The sequence below is a fragment of the Trachurus japonicus genome, chromosome 12 (assembly GCF_045865225.1).
Source record: "Trachurus japonicus isolate A0001 chromosome 12, Traja_1.0".
NCBI lineage: Eukaryota > Metazoa > Chordata > Actinopteri > Carangiformes > Carangidae > Trachurus > Trachurus japonicus.
In genome coordinates, this window is record NC_140918.1 from 3,161,813 (window position 1) to 3,186,492 (window position 24,680).

General features: G+C 39.0%; 1 protein-coding gene across 1 annotated transcript; it reads left to right on the forward strand.

Annotated features, from left to right (window-relative positions):
- The first annotated feature begins 9,920 nt into the window (after nt 1-9,920).
- Nucleotides 9,921-20,770, forward strand: wdr45 (WD repeat domain 45). Its single transcript, XM_085792609.1, has 11 exons — nt 9,921-10,079; nt 10,295-10,390; nt 11,892-11,966; nt 12,929-13,033; nt 14,779-14,884; nt 15,272-15,366; nt 15,998-16,077; nt 16,184-16,392; nt 17,825-17,926; nt 18,754-18,899; nt 20,257-20,770. Exons 2-11 carry the CDS (start codon nt 10,342-10,344, stop codon nt 20,364-20,366), a joined length of 1,077 nt encoding a protein of 358 aa, XP_085648735.1. The 5' UTR covers nt 9,921-10,079; nt 10,295-10,341; the 3' UTR covers nt 20,367-20,770.
- Nucleotides 20,771-24,680: the final 3,910 nt, after the last annotated feature.

Consider the following 24,680-nt stretch of genomic DNA (forward strand, 5'->3'; position numbering starts at 1 on the left):
GAGTTTTTGCAGTGTAATGCTGCATTAGCTTCAAAACAAAGAAGGCTAAATAAAAAACGATAATACATACGTAGTCTAAGAAAAAAAAAAGGAAAAGTTAGGGGGAGGGGCCCACTTTAGTATTCTTTAAGGGGGCCCAGAATCCCTAGCAACGGCCCTGCACCTGAATGCACCTGTTCTCCACACTCACTTCTCCCCTCCAATGCTCCATCAGCTCCAAAAACAGATAAAAAAATAAAAAAAGAAGTTGAATGGACATAAAGTGGAGGAGCGAGTGTTGCAGTGTTGTTGGTGGAGATGATGAACGAGGTGGGAGGAAAAATGGAAACGGGCCAAAAAAGAAAGAAAGTTCACAAATGGAGGCCAACGAGATAAATTAATGGTGTTTGATGATTAATGCTGCAGAGAGGAGAAGTAACAGATCTCAGTGAAGAAGAGCCGCTGAAGGTCGAGTGCGTCCGTGCACTTCAACAAGTCTCTCTATATCCTCCACCGAGAGTCTGAAGTTTCCCTCCTACGCTCAAAGGCATCGCAGGCAGCGCTGCAGGACAACTCTGATCCAGGAAACTTCAGACTTTAAAAAAAAAGAAAGAAAAGAAAAACAGATTTATTGGAATAACTGTGATTAGTAATTCAGTTATTCTGTGACCTCAGAGCTCGGATAGATCTCCTGCTCCGGCTTCTGATCCCATGATCTTCAGTTCAGCTCCAGAGAGGCTGAAGAAGAGGTTACGTTTGTAAATCCAGAGGTTAAAGAAGCTTCCAGATGTTTTAATTTGCAATAATCAGCACAAAAACATTAAACTCAACCTGCTCATTCTCCTGCTGGCTGCTGCTGCACAGGGACTGTTCTCAGATCTGTCACCTGCTGCTCAGGAACGCAGCTTCATGATAAGTTTATTTATTTAAAGGTGTTCAGAAAAGAACATTGAATTTGAGCCCACTATGGGTCTTAAAATTAGTGTAATAACTCATCTATCAGACCATGTCGCCCAAACTTTGTTCAAAATTCAATTTTAAAGGGATAGTTCAACATTTTGGCAAATTGGCCCATTGCCATAATCGCTATAGTCATAGCAGTAGGTTCGTTACCTTTAATTGTCGGTGTAAGCTATTTTTAGAACGGAGGAGCGGAGCGGCAGGCTGCTCAGGGCTATGCTATGGAGGCTAAGGGAATTTCTTGGTTTTCCTCATCAAACTCATCAAATACACAACCCAACAACTCCAAAAGGCTGTCGTGGACAAGTTGTGAGCTGCACATTCACCACGCTATGAGATAATAATGGAACGTTACGAGACGGAGCTGTTTTAGAGGGAAATTCATGCAAAACCGCTGATGCGCGTTGCGTTCAGGGACACTTTTTCAGCAAGCAGACTCTGTCTTTACCCTGTATTTACCTCGAAAACGGCTCTGTTTCGTAACGTTCCATTATTATCTCATAGCGTGGTGAATGTGCAGGTCACAACTTGTCCACGAAAGCGTTTTGGAGTTGTTGGGTTGTGTATTTGATGAGTTTGATGAGGGAAACCAAGAAATTCCCTTAGCCTCCATAGCGTAGCTCTGAGCAGCCTGCCGCTCCGCTCCTCCGTTCTAAAAATAGCTTACACCGACAAATAAAGGTAAGGAACCTACTGTTATGATTATAGCGATTATGGCAATGGGCCAATTTGCCAAAATGTTGAACTATCCCTTTAAGTAAATCCGGGGTGAAAGTGGGATAGTTTTTCTTCGCATTAGATAATGCAAGCACACAAATTATGCATCACTTTGCTCACGATTCATCAGCCAATGTTATCAGCATCCGTCATCTGTCAATCAAACGTCTGAGGTAAATTCATCTGCGTTGCCTTCAGGGACAGTTTTTCATCAACAGTCTCTGAATTTCCCTCTAAAACAACTCTGTGTGGTAACGTTGTGTTATTATCTCATAGTGTGGTGAATGTGCAGCTCACAACTTGTCCACCAGAGCGTTGTGGAGTTGTTGGATTGTGTATTTGATGAGTTTTAATGAGGGAAACTAAGAAATCCCATAATGAGCCTCCGTAGCGTAGCTCTGAGCAGCTCATGGCTCTGCTCCGCCGTTCTAAAAATAGCTTGCTCCGACAATTAAAGGTAACAAACCTACTCCTATAAGGGTTATGGCAATGGGCCAATTTGCCAAAATGTTGAACTATCCCTTTAATCATCACTTCCTGGCATAAATATCACAGGAGGAATTGTGCTTAAAGGAAAATTCAAAATGCAAATGATTCAATAATATCTAATTTTAAGAAAAGAGAGAAAATCCTCCGACATCAACCGTCCTGTCTGTCTCTCATTAAAGGTGAAATCTGCTCTAAACAAGATTCAAACAAGAGACAGATCCACAGAAACTCGCTGCCGACTGATCTGTGACACGTTGCTCTGAATAATGCAACACACACACACACGCACACATGTACCTGAGTTTTCCCCCAGTGCCCAGATGTGGAGGTTCACAGCTGGAGCCCCTCGGCCTCCTCACATCACATATACTGTCTGAATAAAGGCTAATAGATACGTGTGGAAAACAAGTTAAAATGAAATTTTGTGAAATTGCTTTTTGAGTATAAATGTTATCTGTCATTTTCACCAAATGTCTCAAATGTAAAATAAAAGAAGCTGAATACTGACTTCACATTACATTTCAAACTTCATGAGATGTGTGTAGCCCTAAATGAGAAATTAGCTTTTTTTCTCCAAACAAAATATCAACTAAACTGACTGAAAAAACACAAAATTTACAATATTTAACCTATATAATGTACCCTCCATGTGTTGTCACTGTGGTGCTGTTTGAGAGGTAAAAAAAAAAAAAATAGTTTGAAGAGCTCAGCAGGTCTGTGTACAGAGCTGGAGCAGACTTAGGAAGTAATGTTGTAACATATTATATTATTACTTTTTAATAGGTATTGCTTTGCATTTAAATTAACGTGGGGTTGTTTTTTGTATTAAGAAATAATAAACTAGTTATAAAAATAGTGAAAGTTACACTTTTTTTTCCCCATTTGTGGCGCTGGCGCCCTCAGCATTTGCCTATACTGCTTATGCCACGGGCCGGCCCTGCGTTCAAAGAAAAACAGAGTTTGAATTCACTGCTCGTCATAAAAAACATGAGATGGAGTAAAAGAGGAGGAGGAGGAGGAGGAGGAGGAACTTCACTTGTTTTCACTTTTCATTAGCTGCTCTATTATCAGAGACAGAGCACATTAATCAACATTACTGTAAACGCTGATGAAGACGGGACAATTAGAAACAGAGCAGCAGCAGGAAAAAGCTGGAGGAGGAAGAAAAAAAAGACTTTAAAAATAACAAACTGCAGAGAGAAATTAACCACAGTTAGCAGGAGGCTAAACTATTAGCAACATCCAACAACAACATATCATATATAACATACACTGTGTGTTTCCTGAGAGACTCTACCTGCACAACCAAACACAGAGATGCTCATGTTGCACATTAAAACATATATGTAAAAATGCTATATGCATAACAATGGGAGCAATTGCATTTTTATTTTTACATATATATCTTTACGCCATACAAATAATATGTTTATGTCATGCCACATGGACAACCAAACACATGCTCATGTCACATACAGTATAAGTATGTAAAATATGCAAATAATATATGCATAAAGATGGGCGCAATTGCAGGTTTTCACATATATATCTTTACCCCATACAAATGTATAGTTTATATAACAGACACATGTTTATATACGTAAATACATCCATCAAACAAGTCTACACTATTTTTATAGGGCGATTCCACCAAAAGAGTGCCATTTCTGTCCCCAGCATATTAAATGTATAAAAACATGTAATAATATAATATAAATTGCATTTAATTAATAAACAAAGCACCATACACATGAATCACTGTAGAAATTAAAGATATATCATTTTTAATTACTATAAAAAGGCTTTCAAAGCACTGAAACATAGCCTTTGTTGCATGTCCCCAGAGCCAAACGCTATAGTTTACCACAATGCATTATGAATAAAATCCTTCTAAAATCTCATTTTTTTTGCATATTAGTGTGACTTTATATTATATCTACACTTATATAACATTTTTTAAATTAAAACCTAATTATATTTTGGTTAAAATTCACATTTTAGTCCCGTCCCCAGGTTTTCACTCAGTGCTGTTACCCGAACACATTCTACACTCTAAAAGTTTTGGAACATCCCACCAGTGACATGTTCTGCTGGAAGTGACATCATTTAGGTCTTTTGAAAGTCATGGGAAGACCAAAATTAAATTCTGTAATTTATTTTTCCTGAAATTGAATGATATTGTAGCTATGTCAGGGTCCGTCACTCTTAAAACTCATTCCTGTTACCTAAATTATCTCTAGACAGTGTTTGTTGATATCAAAAGTAAAATATTCAGTTAAATCCTAAGAATGTGCTCTGTGTGCTCAAGCTATTAGTATAGATGCTATTTGGCTGGATTTCACACAATTGCTGATTTTATGCTAAAAACTCATTGCTGTTACCCTCATTGCTGTTACTTTTTCTTCAAAAATGCAATGATAAAAGCAGCAATAAATTAAATAAAGTAGCCTGAGATTGACCACTACTCATTTTGAATGAGTAAATGTGTATATTAAAAAATTCTATACTGAAATGGAATGAAAAATGAAGTTTAATTTTTAAGAGTTACAATGAGCAAATGGCACTCTTTTGGCGGAATGACCCATATATCATTAACAGATACAACCCGAGCATGTTATTCTTTATCAGAATAGAGATTTTGACAGTTTTTCATCAACAGTCTCTGTATTTCCCTCTAAAACAACTCTGTGTGGTAACGTTGTGTTATTATCTCATAGCGTGGTGAATGTGCAGCTCACAACTTGTCCACCAGAGCGTTGTGGAGTTGTTGGATTGTGTATTTGATGAGTTTGATGAGGGAAACCAAGAAATCCCATAATGAGCCTCCGTAGCGTAGCTCTGAGCAGCTCACGGCTCTGCTCTGCCGTTCTAAAAACAGCTTGCACCGACAATTAAAGGTAACAAACCTACTGCTGTGACTATAGGGATTATGGCAATGGGCCAATTTGCCATAATCTCAATCAAAATCATAATATAGATGACTGCCCATTGTGTTAAAGGGATAGTTCAACATTTTGGCAAATTGGCCCATTGCCATAATCGCTATAGTCATAGCAGTAGGTTCATTACCTTTAATTGTAGGTGTAAGCTATTTTCAGTACGGCGGAGCGCAGCAGCTGGCTGCTCAGAGCTACGCTATGGAGGCTAAGGGAATTTCTTGGTTTCCCTCATTAAACTCATCAAATTCAACATCCCAAAACTCCACAGCGCTTTTGTAGACAAGTTGTGACCTGCACAACCACCACGCTATGAGATAATGACGGAACGATACGAAACGGAGCCGTTTTCGAGGTAAATACAGGGTAAATACGGAGACTGCTTGCTGAAAAACTGTCCCTGAACGCAACGCGCATCAGCGGTTTTGTATGAATTTACCTCGAAAATGGCTCCGTTTCGTATCGTTCCGTCATTATCTCATAGCGTGGTGGTTGTGCAGGTCACAACTTGTCTACAAAAGCGCTGTGGAGTTTTGGGATGTTGAATTTGATGAGTTTAATGAGGGAAACCAAGAAATTCCCTTAGCCTCCATAGCGTAGCTCTGAGCAGCCAGCTGCTGCGCTCCGCCGTACTGAAAATAGCTTACACCTACAATTAAAGGTAATGAACCTACTGCTATGACTATAGCGATTATGGCAATGGGCCAGTTTGCCAAAATGTTGAACTATCCCTTTAAAGTAGGTCATTCATTCATTCATTCACAGGAGCCTCTGTAGTCCATGTTTGGGCATAAAATAGACCAAAATAAAACCCTTTTCTGTTTCTGTCGGTCAGTGCTGCTGATTTCACTCTAACCTGGTCTCAGTCAAGAAAAAACAGAAAAATCTGAATTTTAGGATGTTTTTTTGTGTGGTTAAAACAGAAAACTATGTGAACACAAATGAACTAAAATCAGGAGATGTATTTAAATAATGTAAAGTTACATGATTGAAGATTGAGTTGAGGAGAGTTCACATCACACAGTCACAGTCACAGTGGAGCTACAGAAGCCGCCACCAGGGCCGTTGTAGGGGAGAAAGGTGATGATAATTCTAGGGGTCCAGCGCCCAGTGGGGCCCATAAAAAACCCCAGTAGTCTAATCTTTGTATGACTGATTTATTCTGCATAAGACCCTGACTTATTGATTATTTCTTGTCCAAATGTCTCATTTCTAGTCAAAGCTAATCTCTTTCCACTTAAAATAAGACTCATTACCTAAAAATTAACTTGTTTTTTAGATCATTTTCACTTGTTTCAAACAAATTTTCACTTGAAATAAGTAGAAAAATCTGCCAGTGAAAGCAAGTTTTTTGTGCTTGTAATAAGGAAGAAAAACTTGCTCCACTATCAGATTTTTTCTACTTATTCCAAGTGAAAATCTGCTTGAAAGGAGTAAAAAGTGTCAAAAAACAAGCTACTTTTAATATGATGTGTCTTATTTTAAGTATAATGAGATTTGTTTTGACTAGAAATTCAATTTTAACTAGAAATAAGACAAATATTCTTGTTAAGATTTTGAGTTTTTGCAGTGTAATACTCATATGTAACGCTGCATTAGCATCAAAACAAAGTAAAAAAAGAAAAAGATAATACATACGTAGTCTAAGAAAGAAGGGGAAAAGTCAGGGGGCAGGGGCCCACTTTAGTATTCTTTCAGTGGGCCCAGAATTCCTAGCAGCGGCCCTGGCCCCAATAATCGTCCCATAGATGAGTCATAACGAAGGCGCCGTCTTGGTTGATGTTGCACTTCAGTGGTTTGAACTCAGAACGCTTTCTGGTCGGAGCAGTTTCCTGCTTTGGCGACTTGTTGTTGTTGTCTTCTGTGATCATACAAACACATAAATCTTTATCAGCAACACACAACGTTGTGAACCTGATATGAGGTCGACCAGACCAGACTCGGCTCGGCTCCAGTCGTCTTCAGTTTACCTAAAGTTTCCTCAGAGTTTCTCCGTCTGTTGTTTCATGAGCTGCTTGTTTCACTGATTTCATTTGTCTTCTTATTAAACACAGGTTTTATGGTCTGTGGGCCGAGGCCAAAAGACTCTGAGTGCTTCTATGCTAATAATAAAACCAAGAGAAACGGCCGATCGCGCCCCTTCACCACTGAAAATGTCCTGATATTTATCATAGATTTCAATTTACGCTATGAGACAGTTTTTTATTGGCCTTTTTCTTTATTCTTTTTCTTTTTTACAGCGGCTGAAAAATGAAGGACTTTACAACAGAGCGAGAGCAGCAGCAGCAACGGTCTGTAAAGAAACTTGAAACGACCTATTTCAGTGGCATTAAAACAATAGAGATGCTCTGCTTAAAGGTTACAGTACAACACACTGCATCTGCTGCAACTGCTCCACTTTTCAGCCTCTGCAGGTAAATCAGTCTGAGTCACGACGACGGTTCGGCTGAAAACAGGTCAGTTAACAGAGGAGAAGGGTTAAATAATTCAGCGGCTTGGTTGGTTGGTTGTTCTCTGATCATCCGTGATCTTTATGTGGTCATGTTCATGTGTGATCTCCTCACGCAGGTCAAACCACCGTGACCTGCTGATGTTTTCTGCTATTTTCAGCTGGGCTCTGTTCTGTCATCATGGGTCATGTTGTTATCCAGCTGAGAGATCGCTGTGTTACTGCACTCTGGTGTCAACGCACCAGCCAATAAACTGTTGATCTTTAAACAACACTCTGTAATCTACTGAATAATACAAACATGGTGTTTACGCTAACATTTTTTTTTTTTTTTGGCCCCTAGAGATGTGGTGTTAGTCAGAAGAACCTCTGTAAACAGGATGAATATAAAGCTGTCGTTCACTTTGGACACACAGTTGTTCGCCTGGTTAATTAAACCTGCAACAACTGGTTGTTTAAAAAAAATAAAAACAAGCACAACACTGATGCAGTTTAACAGTTGTAAAAAATAAAAACAGAGTTGTGTTTGTGTCACCTGGTGAATCTTTTCCTGTCTTTTCTTTCTTTCTTTTTTTCCTGAGAGTTTTATCTTATTTTAAAAGTGGATAAGACAACAAACATCTTTAACGAAATATGTTAACTACATAAAAACAATCCTCGTCATGCTGTTCAGGAGGTGGGGCTAAGCGCTGGGCCGGCTTGTCTCATAATAAAAAGGATTTCTGCATTTGCTCCAGACGCACTACACCATTGGCAACATTTTATGTACATATAGTTATAGCTCCCCTGGACCATTGCATATTTCAGGGGTTTTTTTGCGATAGTGCTACTTTAAATATATATTTTTGAAAGCTAGAGAAGCATTTCTGTAAAATATAACTAAAATCTTGAACAAATGTGAAAAAAAATTAATTAAAGCAGAAGTAAGCGATCCGGTCGTTTTGGCTAATGCTGCGTTCCAGGCAGGCTTTTGAAACCGTAAGTTACAGCTTCAAGTCACAACTTACGACTTTGTAGCGTTCCAGGCAACCCGTAACTCGTGTTTTTCCGACCTGTTTTACCTGTGAAAGTCACTATAACGGCCACTCATAACTTCCGACCTGTGAAGTCGTACCAGATCGAACTGGTACGACTTCACATGTCGGAAAAACACGAGTTACGAGTTGCCTTGAACGCACCATAACTTCTTTTCAGCCGACGGAGTTAGCAGCCCCCGCCCTCGTCACTATTGGTCCTCGTCCCTACGTCACCACATTCACGCGCATCCCTTGGCTGCACACACAGAGAGGACTGCCCCTTTATGCCGTTCTCTCTCCTCATTGGATAAAACTTGTAGGATACAAGAAAAGTTTTCTCCTCGGCTCAGAGCAGAGCAGAGTGACTGACAGACCCGTGTTTTGGGTGCAAACACTCTATAGAAGTGATTGTTGTCGGAAGATATAACTATTTAAGACTTATATTAACACAAACATTACATTACTTCTGCTTTAATATGTTAACTACATAAAAACAATCCTCGTCCTCTTTACATAGCGTGCCGTTTAGGAGGTGGAGCTAAGCACTGGGACGGCTTGTCTCATAATAAAAAGGATTTCTGCATTTGCTCCACAGGCACTACACCATTGGTAACATTTTATGTAGGCCTACAGATAGTTATGTCTCCCCTGGACCTATTTATTGCATATTTCAGTTTTTTTTATTTTATTGCTATTACTGCTGTATTTGCGATAGTGCTACTTTAAATATATATTTTTGAAAACTAGAGAAGCATTTTATGTAAAATATGACTTCTTGAACAAGTGTGGGAAAAATAATTTAATTGAACTGTATTTTTACATTACTATACTCCCATTTATTTCATTTTTCTGCTTCATTTTAATTTGATTTCAATCATAGAAGGTGCTTTTATTTTATTTTTATTTTTTTATATTGCTCTGATATGCCTTTTTTTTTTTTTTTTTAAATCAACAGCTTTATTTAAAAGAAGTTGACAAGTACAAATAGTATACAGGGAACAGTATACAATGAAAATACAAAGAACATGTGCCAGGGGTGATGTTCATTATACAACAAGGTTATACATATTACAAAGGTCTATGGTTTTAATAGCCTTTTCATTTGCTGATTTGGTGATTAGCTTAAAATAAAGTTCCATTTCTTTTTGAAAAACATAAAAGCAAGGGGTTTTCTTAGAAAATTTACTTTTATATGACATTTTGCAAAAAATCAAAACAGATTTACTAAAAAGTAACATTTTCCTTCTTTCTTGGGATAATTATGGAAACCAAAAACAACATTTTCCCAAAGTAAAATAAAATCTATTGTAAAAGAGTCAATAATAAATTTGAGAAGGAGCTTTTATTTTATGAACCGGAAACAGGAAGACAACCGGAAACACGCGCCGATGACGTCTCAGTAGAAAAACAAAAACAAACCTCCGTCTGTCCGAAACTCACTGTTGTTGCTGTTGTTGTCGTGTTTTTTGCTTTGTCTGTCTCGTTTCCCGCTGTTAAAAAACCTCGGTGTCGGTTCGACTCGACGTGTTCATGGTGAGTTTTCACTTTTCACCAACTGTCGAGGGGAAATAAAAACCAACGGCTGCTGTTTTTTATCCGATGCTAACGTGTGCTAGCTGCTAGCTGACGTAGCTAACGCAGCTAACGTTGCTAACGTAGCTAACGTAGCTAACGTAGCTAACGTTACCTCGGTGTTGCTCAATCAACTGACCGATGTGTTTGTCTTGTCTTGTTTCTCTCCGTCCCAGGTCGTCGCTGCAGGCCGGGGGAAGGCTGTAGTTGTCCGGTATCAGTCATGGCTCAGCAGAGAGGAGTCAACAGCCTCCAGTTCAACCAGGACCAGAGTAAGAACCGTAGAGAGGCAGCAGCAGCGGAGAAACGAGCAGAGACAAGCCGGGGGATGAGCGTCTCTGCTCGGTCACTTCAGCTGTGGAGACCGCGGCGACAGACAGGAAGTTAGAATAAAACTGAGATATTAGCGGTTTATTAACTATTATCATGATTATTGTTATTGATAATGGACTGAAAGACAAATGAGTTTACATTAGGGCATACATAAAGTATCTATCTATCTATCTATCTATCTATCTATCTATCTATCTATCTATCTATCTATCTATCTATCTATCTATCTATCTATCATCAACAACACCTGTTTCTGTCTATACAGATAGATAGTTAGAAATAAAACTGAAATCTTAGCTGTTTTTAATACTTTATTAACTATTATCATGATTATTGTTACTGATAATGAGCTGAAACACAAGTGAGTTTACATTAGGGCATAAATAAAGAATCTATCTATCTATCCATCTATCTATCTCTGAGTCAAAGACGGTTGTTTTTCTCTGGTTAAAGTTTAGATAGATTGATATATTTATTGTCATTGCATAGAAAAACACAACAAATTTTCATTTGTAGCACCATGTCAAATCAAAAAGCAGCATAAAAGGCATTAGTGCAGTTTAAAAATAATAAATAATGCACAGGTATGTTGCATGATAATAAATAAGTGAATAGCCTAATGCACAGGTATGTTGCACTTGTCCATCTAGCTGTGTTTCACTTGTACCGTTCATCAGGAGTGTGTGTTTTATGAGAATATTGTGTGTTTATGTTTGAGGAGAGAGTCCACAGCTCTTGGAAAGAAGCTGTTTTTGAGTCTGTTGGTTTTTCAACTTATTGACTTATGCTTAAATTGTGCTTTATTGGCAGAGTTTAATAATAATTATGTTAGGATAATAAACCTTATATTGTATTTGCACGTTTAATGCAAGAAGTGTTTCATATGTAAAGATACAAATAATTTAATAACAAACTGATCTCAAATGAAAAAAAACAAAACAATGTTGGTGTGAAATGAAATGTAGTGATAGTAAAGTGTTAAACTGGATGTTGAATAATTCAAATAAAGAATTTAATTAAAAACAGGATGATTTAACTTACAAGAAACTTACAAACACAATCCAACAACCACAAAAACAAAAATCAGTAAGAAAGATGAAGTAAGAAATAAACAAAGAAGTGTTTTTTTTTATTATTATTAGAAACTGCATTATCGTTGTCCTCAAGAGGAGGAAATGAAAAAGTTTTGTTCTCACTGTATTGAAGTTCAAAATACTTTAATATAATAACAAGTTAATTCAAGTGTGAACATTATCATTAGTTTCAGTCTTGTGTCTGATATTGTTGCTGCAGCTTTAAAGTCTTTTAATTTAAACTTTAATAAACCAGAGAGCTCTGAGTTGTCGCGCTACATTAACATAATTGTCTTGTAGGATTTATTGCTCACAAACATTATATTTATTTCATATGTTTATGTCTTTCTTCTCAACCAATCACAAGGCTGTTTCTGCTGCGCTATGGAGACGGGCGTCAGGATCTATAACGTGGAGCCTCTGATGGAGAAGGGTCACCTGGGTGAGACCTCGCTGCTGCTCATCTACACACACACTGTCATTAAGGCCATCAATTTAGAGATTTTGGGGTATTTTTCTTCCTTAACATGTCTTCTTTCAGAAAAGTCAAGAGAAATGGTAGAAAATCCACATTGAGGTTTCTATTTTACTTCATTTTATCTCTTTCGTCAGTAAATTTCTCCTAAATTTACCAAAAGTTAGTCTGACCCATGTCATGTCAGGTGTCATTGTAAAGCTCTTTCTCCTGAACAATGATGTGGCTCCAAAAAATGTCATTTCCTTCGTATCCACAACCAATTGTAAAAGTATGATTTACATTAACAATCTATGGAATTTTACAGTACAAGTCTTTAAAGGGAGACACTACAGGTGAATAGGGTGAAAAAAATTAACAAACAGATATCACCATGAAACTTCCCAAGTTTATCACTCACATTAAGACAAATATTTTTTGTATTACAAGTTTTGTCAAATTTTATGTTTAAATATGTAAATGAGGCATTATCTAATGAAATATGCGCTAATTTGCATACATTTCCAGAACAGAAATCTGAACAACGGATAAAGCTACTTTCAAAATTCTTGTTTTATTTTGTTGACATATTAGAGTCAGAAGTTTTTACAGAGGAGGATTCTGGATATCTCTTTTTATCACTCTGTAAATGAGAAAATACTGTCACCAGCACTAAAAAATCTACTTTTGCCCTATTGTTTAGGACTAAAATGTTGTATAAGTCAGGCTGTGAATGATATATTAACAATCCCCTCTGTAAAAACCTTCAGGATATAGAAAGGGATCAAAGTGGAAGTTTTGGTGTCTGTAAGTGCTGCTGAAGTGGAGATTTCTAGCTCAGAGTCTGAGTCTGAAAAACTCTTTCTGAGAAAACGCCCTTTAAGTAAATGTTAGTAACTATTTAGTAGTTCCTAATAGTAATAATTGTGTGTGTGTGTGTGTGTGTTTAGACCACGAGCAGGTGGGCAGCGTGGCCTCCTGTTCGATGCTGCATCGCTCCAACCTGCTGGCCGTCGTCGGAGGAGGAGTCAACCCCAAGTTCTCAGAGATCTCAGGTCAGTCAGAAGTAGGGTTGCAAAGGGGCGGAAAATTCCCAGTAAATTTCCGGTAAATTGTCAGAAACTTTCCATGGGAAGTTAAGCGGGGGAATTTTGGAAATAGAATAGAATAGAAGCCTTTATTTGTCATTATACTCGCGGTATAACGAAATTAGAGCCCCCCCTTCAGTGCAAACATATTCCAAATTGGAAACTTTCCATGGGAATTTATGGGAATTAACTGGAAATTGGGGGTAATTTAAACAAACTATATCCAGGGTTCTAAATTAACACCCGCCAACCCGCCAAATGCGGGTAAAAAATCATTTTGGCGGGTGTTAACAAATACTTACTAGCCAGTTTGGCCGGTGATGCACAAGGCAATCATCACGGCCAGAGCCGCTCTACTGTTCTCAGTCATTTGTCCCCCTGGCAGTTTACTACATTTCCCATGAACACTACATGCTACGTGATGACGTATCAGACGCCCATTGGCTGCGCGCAGGCCGGTGTTTCACGCTACAGCAGAGAGGAGACTCCAACACGTCGCTCGCGACTCACACCGGCCCGTAGTTGAAGCGTGTGTGCGTGCATGGGACCGTTCAGATGCAACGTGTAGACGCGCCACATGCCCGCTCACAACTAGGTGAAGCCGTAGCGGCGGCAGACGATGCGTCGCGGTTTGTTTGTTTTTTCATCCGCGGTGCTCAACTTTTTGGGAGGCAGCAAGCAAACTGCATGTCATGTGAATCGATCAGCTGCTGCACGGACCTGCTTGTCCTGCAGTAACATGCTACCTGGCTCTCAGTGCTTGTCGGTGTTGTGTCAAATCCTGGTTCCCTGTCCAGCTGGTTCTCCCCTGTTTCCCACAGAGTTCTGCCCCCACATGTAGAATGTGTTTTATAGAAGAGAAACACTGAAATATCCCCCATGTCCACCTCTCAGTCTTAGCCCAGTCCTTCATTGACAATAGTTACTGGACTAGTTTTTTTTTTTTTTGTCTAGCTAACAGAATACAGTTGTGTGTAAAACTGAATAAATAAATAAATGATAAAATAAAATAATAAAAACAGGATTTTAGGGTAAGAGTAGCTTATAAGGTTTGACATCACACATTACCTGTAGGCTACTTAATCATTTGCAAATATGTACGAAGACATTTAGGCTACAATGTGATGAAATTAATGAGAAATACAATTCTTTTGTGAACATTTGCCAAGTGGTTTGGAGGTTTGTCCATGTTGTTTTGAGAATGTGATTTCTGTTTTGAAAAATGAGCCAAACCAATGGAGAAAAACTGTAATAGAGGAGGCGCAATTTCAGTTGTCAGTATGATAGCTAGGCTAAAAACATGCTGTTTTCATGGGAAACACAGTATGAACGTAAAGAATCTCTCTTATTTTCACCGGAAAAAATTTGGCTAGTGGAAATCCTGATTGGCTGGTAACTTTAGAAAGTTACCAGCCAAATTGGCTGGTGATCTAAAAAGTTAATTTAGAACCCTGACTATATCATATCCAAACATAAATGTACATATTTTGTTTTGTCATAAGCAGACATCCATGCAAAATAATACAATTAAAAAACATGACATTTCAATAGATTTATTTGTGAGTAGAACTTTATCAAGTTTTAATTCTTGTCTGAACAATCAATTATTTTACTAAACAACAAAAACATGATGAATGTTGACTAAATTATTACTCACTCCCCCGCCCCCTTGTGTGTGTGTGTGTGTGTGTGTGTGTGTCGTTCACCTTCAGTTCTGATCTGGGACGACGCTCGAGAGTCACGAGACCCCAAAGACAAACTGGTCCTGGAGTTCACCTTCACTAAGCCTGTTCTGGCCGTTCGCATGAGGCACGACAAGTGAGTTCACCGTCACACACACACACACACACACACACACACACACACTTCTCCTGTAGTTTGTGATTCTTTTGTGATCAAGTTTTTTATTGGATTTTTCATTTTTTGTTGAATCAAACTGAGATGTGGCTAGTAGAACATGAGCAAAAAACAAAAACAACAAAAAGAAAATGAAAAACATAGATATAATAGAAAAGCAGAAAAGAAAAGAAGATGGCAACAATTGAATTACTCTGTAGAGACACTGTTAACAATAATAGAAATAAGAATTCAACACTTAAACATAACTACTTTAGAGGCATGGTAAATTATTAGAAAGAGAGAGACAAAATAAATAGAAAGATAATCTATCTATCTCTAGATGTAAAAGTGTGTTTGTTTCCTCAGGATCATCATCGTGTTGAAGAACAGGATCTATGTTTACAGTTTCCCCGACAACCCCGTCAAACTGTTTGAGTTCGACACCAGAGACAACCCCAAAGGTGAAGAGTCCCTCTCCTTCTTCTTCTTTATTTCAGTTCATCATGAACTTTTGATCGACCAAAATCTAAAACTGATTCTGTTTAATGTGAGAAAAACTGGAAAAATCTACAGTTTTGGAAAAAATTAAGAGACCACTTCAAAATGAGGAGTTTCTCTGGTTTTACTATTTCTAGATGTGCGTTTGAGTGAAATGAACCTTTTTCTGTTTTATTCTATCAACTACTGACAACATTTTTCCCAAAATTGAAATGAAAATCTTGTCATTTAGAGCAGTTATCGGCAGAAAATTACTTAAGTCTTTTCAGACCTTGAATAATAATAATGTAAAGAAAAGATGTTGTTCATATTCATTCCTGAAACAACACAACACAAATATTTTAACTTAGGAAGAGTTTATAAATCAGTTTTGGTGATGATCATGTACATGTTTAATCCCAGCAGTGTTTTTTATAATCTAGTGTGAGTTGTGTTTGTGTTGCTCTCTTCATTTTTTTTTCCACGGTTGTTTATATGTGAGAGAAGTTGTAGCATTAAAACTTAATTTGCTGGTTGACGTTAGTTCCTGTCTGATCAGGTGATCAATTCATTGACGACTGATCACAGGTGTATAACTGTGTATCTGTCCTGCAGGTCTGTGTGATCTGTGTCCCAGTCTGGAGAAGCAGCTGCTGGTGTTTCCAGGTCATAAGTGTGGCAGCCTGCAGCTCGTCGTACGTCACAAACACAAACACACAAACACACACACACAGAAACACAATAAAAGTTGATCAAAATGTTTTATTTTCCCGTTTCAACTCCAACTCTTGTTTCCTTCAGGATTTGTCCAACACCAAACCGGGAACGTCTTCCGCTCCGTTCACCATCAACGCCCATCAGAGTGAGATCGCCTGCGTGGCTCTGAACCAGCCGGGCAGCGTGGCGGCCTCGGCCTCGCGCAAAGGGACGCTCATCCGCCTGTTCGATACCACGACCAGAGACAAGCTGGTGGAGCTGCGCCGAGGAACCGACCCGGCCACGCTCTACTGGTACAGCAGGCTTTTATTGTGAAGGAGCAGCAGCAGAACACAACACACAGCAGGCTTTTATTGTGAAGGAGCAGGGTATTCCATCAAAGTTGCTAAGAACATCCAGACTATGGTGTAATCTTGAAGCTTGAATTAGCGAGAACTCCAAACCTAGCCCAACCCGTTCCATCAAACGAGATCAGCTGGCTTCACTTGACGCTAATTCAAGCCTCACCTGGTCCAAGCCCACATCAGTCGAGTGCCGAACGTATCATAAAATGGCCGAAAGCAAAGGGAACGAATGCACCGAAGCTTCTCCACAGCTACTAAACGCTGCTGATGGAGATTTATGATGAATATAAGGACTCTACAAGAAGAAAAGGAAACACTGCTCTAAATGGATCGTCTGTTAAAACAATGATTAAACTATTAAAATGACTCTGTATAGTAAAAGCTGCAGCTACTGACACCCTGAGTGAGGGAGGTGGTCAGATGAACGGCCTGCTGGGTAACTTTACACAGCAGCTCGTTAGCCACGCCCCCAGTGTCCCTAGCTACCTACTACTATACAAAAGAAAATAAGAAATAAAGGTGTAAAAGTCCAAAAAGATACTTTAATCCCCTCATCAAAGGGACAAAGTGGATATAGATAGTCACACCTATCAACAATGCATTTAGCCTAAGACCTAAATAAATTCACAAAACGTATTAATTTATTTTAACAAGTGATATTTATCACATTTATCAACTATTTCATATGGTTCATCACATATATTTCAGAATTGACTGTAGAAAATCATATTTACCAAATCCATCAATTCAAGGAGATGAAGTAATAGTGAATAGCAGTTTTAAATGCCTCAGTTTCATTTTATTAGTTTTTAATTAATTTTACCTTTTAAAATTTTTTAATAGGCTTTTTTTTTTAATATGAATTTCATTATTTTATGTTATCATTTTATCATTACCTAGCTACATGACGGTGAGTGTGTAAAAACACCAGCAGAACTGTCTTTTGGACATTTTTTGACCATAAATGGAGTTAATCTTCACCTTAATCCTGCTCCAGACCAGAATTGGCCGGCAGCATCAGTCACCATGGTTACAAGGCTGGCATTCGTGTTAACCACTTTGATGGAACGGAGTTGAGGCTCAGGTTGATGGAACGGAAAGTCGGAGCTTAGCTCGAAGTGTCCGGCTTAGCCAGAACCATGTTTCCATGGTTACCGAGGTGGAGCTAATCTTAGCCACGTTGATGGAACTGAACTCTCACTCAAATAAGCGAGACTCGGCCATTTAAGCCAGACTTGGAGCTAAGCGAGCTTGATGGAATACCGAAGTAGGAAGTAGTGTTGATCAGGTGTTAATGACGTCTTCTCCTTCTCCTCCTCCTCCTCCTCCTCCTCCTCCTCCTCCTCCTCCTCCTCCTCCTCCTCCTCCTCCTCCTCCTCAGCATCAACTTCAGCCATGACTCCTCCTTCCTCTGCGCCTCCAGTGATAAAGGAACCGTCCACATCTTCGCCCTCAAAGACACGAAGCTGAACCGCCGCTCAGCGTGAGTAGTTAAGCCCCGCCCACTTTACACCGTCACACTGTCGTCACACTCTGTTGTTACAACTGTATAGACTGAATCTCCTTGTTGTTTACATTCTACTTCCGGGTAGAAAACCAGCACGTAATTTGAATGAGATCAATAGTAACAAACAAGAGTTTAGCTATATATCATATTTTTCACGCCCTATCACCGTTTAGACAAATCTGAAATGATTGAAGAAACATTACTATTTCTGTGTGTGTGTTTTGTGTTGCTATGTGTTAGATTTATTCAGTTTGGGGGGAATCACAGTGTCTAGAAAGCATCAGTGGCTCAGCTGACAGGGACAGCTAACGGTAGCTAAGCTAACGGCCGTAGCTAAGCTAACACCAGGACGTCAGCTGTTAAAACCCTCCCGTTGTGGGACACGACATGAAACTACTCCAGTTAGCTCAGTCATGTTGGAACTCAGATATCCACTGGAGAAAATATTTTTTCATGGACCGTTTATTGAGTCACTGAGTTATTAAAGTTAAACAGGAAGCTAACCGTTAGCCCAGCTAATCCCTGATAACCATGACTAATTACAAAAATGTGCACACATAAATAGTAATGTTTGTCCAATCATTGGTTTTATAAACTTTACAAACATCAGATTAGTCTAAACGGTGATATAGTGACATGAAAAATGAGACATAAAGAGAAACTCTCGTCCGTCACTATTGTTCTCATGCTGGTTTTCTACCCGGAAGTAGTTGTAAACAACAAGGAGATTCGTCCTATTGAACTAGCTCTTACTCTTCCTCCTTCTCCTCCTTCCTCCTCTTCCTCCTCCTCCTCCTCCTCAGTCTGGCCCGTGTGGGGAAGGTGGGCCCTGTGATTGGTCAGTACGTGGACAGTCAGTGGTCGTTGGCCAGTTTCACGGTTCCCGCCGAGTGCGCCTGCATCTGTGCGTTTGGAAAGAACACATCCAAGAACGTCAACTCCGTCATCGGTGAGGCGACACACAGACACACACACTAGGGATGGGCATTTCGAATAATTTTCTAACCGAGTAACCTAACCTGGTGTTACCCGGGTAACCGAATACCGTAATAAAAAACGGTCAGAGCGCAGCAGGGGGAAATAAATGCGCTCTGTCCGTCAGACAGTCCGCATCACTGACACACAGCGTTGTCAGACAAAATATCAGGTGGATAATAAGAGTCGAGATGGAGTTTAAGATGCACATACGGGGCATGTGTGCATCTTTATGCTGCGGCTGCCTCGGAGGAGAACACTTTTTTTTTTCTTTTTTTTAAAGCAGAAGTAAGTGGTCCGGTGGTTTTGGCTAATGCTGCGTTCGAGGCAGGCTTTTGAAACCGTAAGTTACAGCTTCAAGTCACAACTTACGACTTTGTAGCGTTCCAGGTAACCCGTAACTCGTGTTTTTCCGACCTGTTTTACCTGTGAAAGTCACTATAACGGCCACTCATAACTTCCGACCGGTGAAGTCGTACCAGATCGAACTGGTACCACTTCACAGGTCGGAAAAACACGAGTTACGAGTTTCCTTGAACGCACCATAACAGTCCTCGTCCCTACGTCGCCACATTCACGGCGTCCCTTGGCTGCACACACAGCCCTGCATGCCGTTCTCTCTCCTCATTGGATAAAAACTGTAGGATACGATAAATGTTTTCTCCTGGGCTCAGAGCAGAGCAGAGTGACTGACAGACCCGTGTTTCAGACCAAACACTCTATAGAAGTGATTGCTGTCGGAAGATATAACTATTTAAGACTTATATTAACACAAAAATATCGCTTACTTCTGCTTTAAATCATTAGCGGTGCTTATTTATTAGTCCACACTACATTTTGGTGCCTTCGGTCCTCTCTGCCTCGCATCGTCTCAGGAAATAACTGGGAAGGTTTCAGAATGTTTGTAAACTGAAAGCAGCAGATTTTCTACCAGACTTGATGACACCTGTCGTCTCCCTCCCGACTCGTTAACGCCGAGGGAACCACCACAGATTATTGTAAAAGGTTTGAAAGTTCGAGGCTCGATCCAAAAACGCTTTCACACAGCAGGAAATCACGTTGCTTGATCTGAAACTGTTTAACACGACAAAAAGCTGAACCACGGCTGATGATGTAGTTTGATCCGATGCTAGACTGTTGCTCTAACGTGCCGTTTTTTTAATCCTAGGTTAACCGGGTAATAATTTATAACCGAGTAGCAGATTGCCTACTCGGGTACTCGAGTACTCGGGTAACCGTGCACATCCCTAACACACACACACACACACACACACACTCCTCCTCCTCCTCTTCCTCCTCCTGATTCGTTTCCATCCCTCTCTCTCCTGCAGCGATCTGTGTGGACGGGACTTTTCACAAATACGTCTTCACCCCCGACGGAAACTGCAACCGAGAGGCCTTCGACGTTTATCTGGACATTTGTGACGACGACGACTTCTGAGGAAGAGGAAGATGAGGAGGAGGAGGAGAGAGGAAGAGGAGGAGGAGGAGGAGGAAGAGGAGTTGATGATGATGAGTTGGAGGCGTGTGGACGAACACGGACTCGATGATGTGTTTGTATCCGTTGTTTCTCTTTCTCTCATCGTGTAGCAGAGAGGATGTAAATACAGTTTCCTGTCGGCCCTGTGGCCCCCAATGCATCATGGGTAAAAAAAACAAAAAACAAACCGTGAGACGACACACATTGGTTAATTGAAGTCTGTGTTTTTATTTCTGTAAAAGACACAAATCAACAGAAAGAAAGAGGAATAAAGGTAGAAAAAAAGATCAATAATCAATAACACGAGGAGGTTCACGTCACTTCCTGTTTGTCAGACTGAAAATAAAAACGTTTTTTTTGTTAAATCTGATTCACCTGTCGTTTGTTCGAACTAAAATCAGCTTCATTTATTGTAGGTGAATTAAAAAAACAACACATTTTCCTCTGTAGTTCGTTTCCATAGCGGCCGAACCGCTGGATGTTCCCGTGCAGATGTTGCTCCAGATGTGTCCTGTCCTACTCTTTATTATTGAAAATGTTGCCGACTCGTTCTGTCACTTTGACATTTTCTGCTCTTCTACATTTTGGTTTTACAGCCTCTTGTCATTTCACTGAGTGCGACGCCGGTTGAATTGAATGTCACGACCGTTGAGTCACCTGATTAAAACCAACCTGCAAAAACAATATGACACATTGTTAATGAGGCGTGGGGCGTTCACTGTCAGGGGGTGCAGTAGGAAACTGCAGCTCGTTCAAATCCCATGTTGTAATGAACTTTTTTATCTCATAACTTCATTTTTAATCATAATTTTCACTTTTACTTCACAATTACAACTCTATTCTTCATAAGTTTGCCATCTCAACTCACAATTATCACTTTCAACAACATCATTTGTCATTATCACATCATATTCTAATATAATTTGACTTCTCATGGCCAAGGCTAAAGTTTAATCTTAATAGTTTTTTCTCTTTTCTGACTGTGAGTCACCTGATTAAAAACAACATTGTTAATAAGTCGTGAGGCGTTCACTGTCAGGAGGGCGCAATAGGAAACTCCACCTCGTTCAAATCACATGAAGCGTCATCTTTTAGTGTTTTTTTTAACAGATGTGAAGAAAATTGCTGCCAGTAAAAGGAAAAAAAAGACAGGATTTTGTATTTTATGTTGTAATTAACTTTTTATCACATAACCTCATTTTTTAAAATCATAATTTTCACTTTATTTCACAATTACAACCCTATTCTTCATAAGTTTGACGTCTCAACTCACAATTATCACTTTCAACATCATCATTTTCACTTCACATGTCATTATCACATCATATTCTAATATATTTTGACTTCTCATGGCCAAGGCTGAAGTTTAATCTTGATTTTTTTTTTTCTGACTGTGTGAGTCACCTGAATAAAAACAACCTGCAAAAAATGTGATTCACTGTTAATAAGTCGTGAGGCGTTCACTGTCAGGGGGTGCAATAGGAAACTCCAGCTCATCTTCGTCATCTTTTTGTGCATTTAATTGAAGAAAATTGCTGCCAGTAAAAGAACTTCATCATTTTTTACCATATTTTTTACTTTATTTCACAATTACAACCTTTTTCCTCATAATTTTGACATCTCATCTCATAATTATCACGTTCAACTTCATAATTTTCACTTTTTATGTCATTATCACATTAACATTCTAATATATTTTGATAGTCTAATCTTAATAGATTTTTCTCCTTTCTGACTGTGAGTCACCTGATTAAAAACAACCTGCAAAAAATATGATAGCCTACACTGTTACAGTAATAAGTCGTGAGGCGTTCACTGTCAGGGGGGCACAATAGGAAACTTAAACGTCTTCAAATCACATGAAACGTCATCTTTTTGTGCATTTTTCTGCCAGTAAAAGAAAAAAAACAGACACAGCATTATGTATTTTATGTTGTAATTAACTCTTTTTTTCATAACTTCATCATTTTTACCATGGTTTTCTACTTTATTTCACAATTACAACCTTTTTCCTCATAATGATCATGTTCAACATCATGATTTTCACTTTTTATGTCATTATCACGTCATATTCTAATATATTTTGACTTCTCAAGGCCAAGGCTAAAGTTTAATCTTAATACAGTATTTTTTTCTCTTTTCTAACTGTGAGTCACCTGATTAGAAAAACCCTGCAAAAAACATGATACACTTTTAATAAGGCATGAGGCGTTCACTGTCAGGGGGTGCAATGGGAAATCACATGAAACAACATCTTTTTGTGCATTTTTTAAAAGAACTTCATCATTTTTTACCATAATTTTCACTTTATTTCACAATTACAACCTTTTTCCTCATAATTTTGACATCTCAACTCATAATTATCACTTTTAACATCATGATTTTCACTTTTTATGTCATTATCACATCATATTCTAATATATTTTCACTTCTCATGGCCAAGGCTTAAATTTTAATCATAGTTTTTTCCCTTTTTTTGGCAGAAATGAGCTTCAGTACAATTTCCCAAAAATATTCAGGCATCAAGATGAAGATGTTGCTCGTTAGCTCGTTGTTATTGTCCATTATCTGTGACACAAACAAACTGCGGAGCCTCTGATCCGACGCCTTTTGTCTCCTTTAGAGTCAAACATCCTGAGTCTTTGTCCTGCTGCACTAATGAGCTGCAACACACACACACACACACACACACACACACCTGGTCCATTCACCTCCCTGTCATCAAAGACACAAGATTAAAGACACAAACACAAAGAGACTGTGTTGTTCAGTCTCAGGTCACAAACAGAGGAAACTAATAAACTCTTAACGAGCAACGATGAGTTAACGAGTTCAGATCCAACAGGAACAAATCATCACATTCCACCTGTTTCTAAATAGGGGAGAGTGGGGTAAGATGAGTCAGTGGGTAAGTTGACCCACCCCTTGTTTCTAGGAAACTATAGGAAAAAATGAGCATGTAACCAAGTATTAGGGAGGCTGACATCATTTCATGGAGTCTGTGAAGATCAGAACCACGTGAGTGAAGTGGTTTAACATTTATCACCAAAAAATCATTTTTCACTCTCGAGAGTGAATTTTGTCGATCATAAGTTTCATGAGAATTGTGTTTAGACTAAAAGAGATGATTGCAAATGTGTTTTATACATGGGTTGTGGTATCTATGAGCTACAACATGAGGTAGTAAACTTAGCATGAAACTGCACCATTTTAGCTGTGAGAGCAATAAACCCAAGCTAAGGCAGCTGTGGGGTAAGTTGAGCCACCTATCCTATACACTTAATGAATGTATTTTGGCTGTATATGTCCAAATGATTAAATCAAGATTCTGTATGTTTGTGATTACAGTAAGTATGTTCCTATAAACAGGAAAAGTTGTTTATAGTGAGGCCAAACTTTACTTTCAAAGAAAAATCTCTGGGATTCTTCCCAAGATGCCACGTAATCACAAAACTCCCCAAATCTCAGTGAGTTGGTGGCTCAGCAGGAAGTCCCTGCAGTTTGTGTTCACCTGCAACCTGGACAGATGAAATATTAAGTAAAGGGGGAGGTAGGAGATGGATGGAAGGAAAGAAGGGGGGGTTGATCAATTTACCCCACTCCTATGGTCACACAAGACCACTTTTTTTGAACATGCTATATTTTAAAAACAGTCATATTTACACTCATTCTGTTCATTTGTAGGGATGCAAAACATCCTGAAATATATGCAGATGTGTTAGTTAGGAACACAACTATAATTGTCTTGATGTAGTGATCCTGAATACAAAAAGTGGCTCAACTTACCCCACTCTCCCCTAATTAAACTTTGTTTTTTCTCTTCACTGGATTTAATCAATTAATAATAATGAAACGATGAAATGAAATGAGACGAATCTGTGTCGGTTTTATTCCAGCTGACTGAACTGAACTCAGCTCCACCTGTCTCACAGCAGCAGCTTGATGCTTTTATTGTGAAAAGCCCAGTTGTTGTGCAGCAGGTTTCATTAAGACTCAGAGTGAAGCTTCATTTCCTGCTGTTGTTGTTTCCCGCGTCGCTCAGAGAAGCTCAGAGTTCATCACCGGTTTGATTTGTCCTGTAACGAGCTCATCAAAACAACATCATTAATAAACCTGATAGTTTCTTTTTCTCTGGAACAAGCTGCAGGTGGATTATTGATGCTGCAGCGCCACCTGCTGCTCATTCTCTGTGTCCACATCCACAGTTATTATAAACCTGACCAAGACAATAAACTCTTCTTGTTCCTCTTTTAATTGTTTTTAATGAAACTTTCT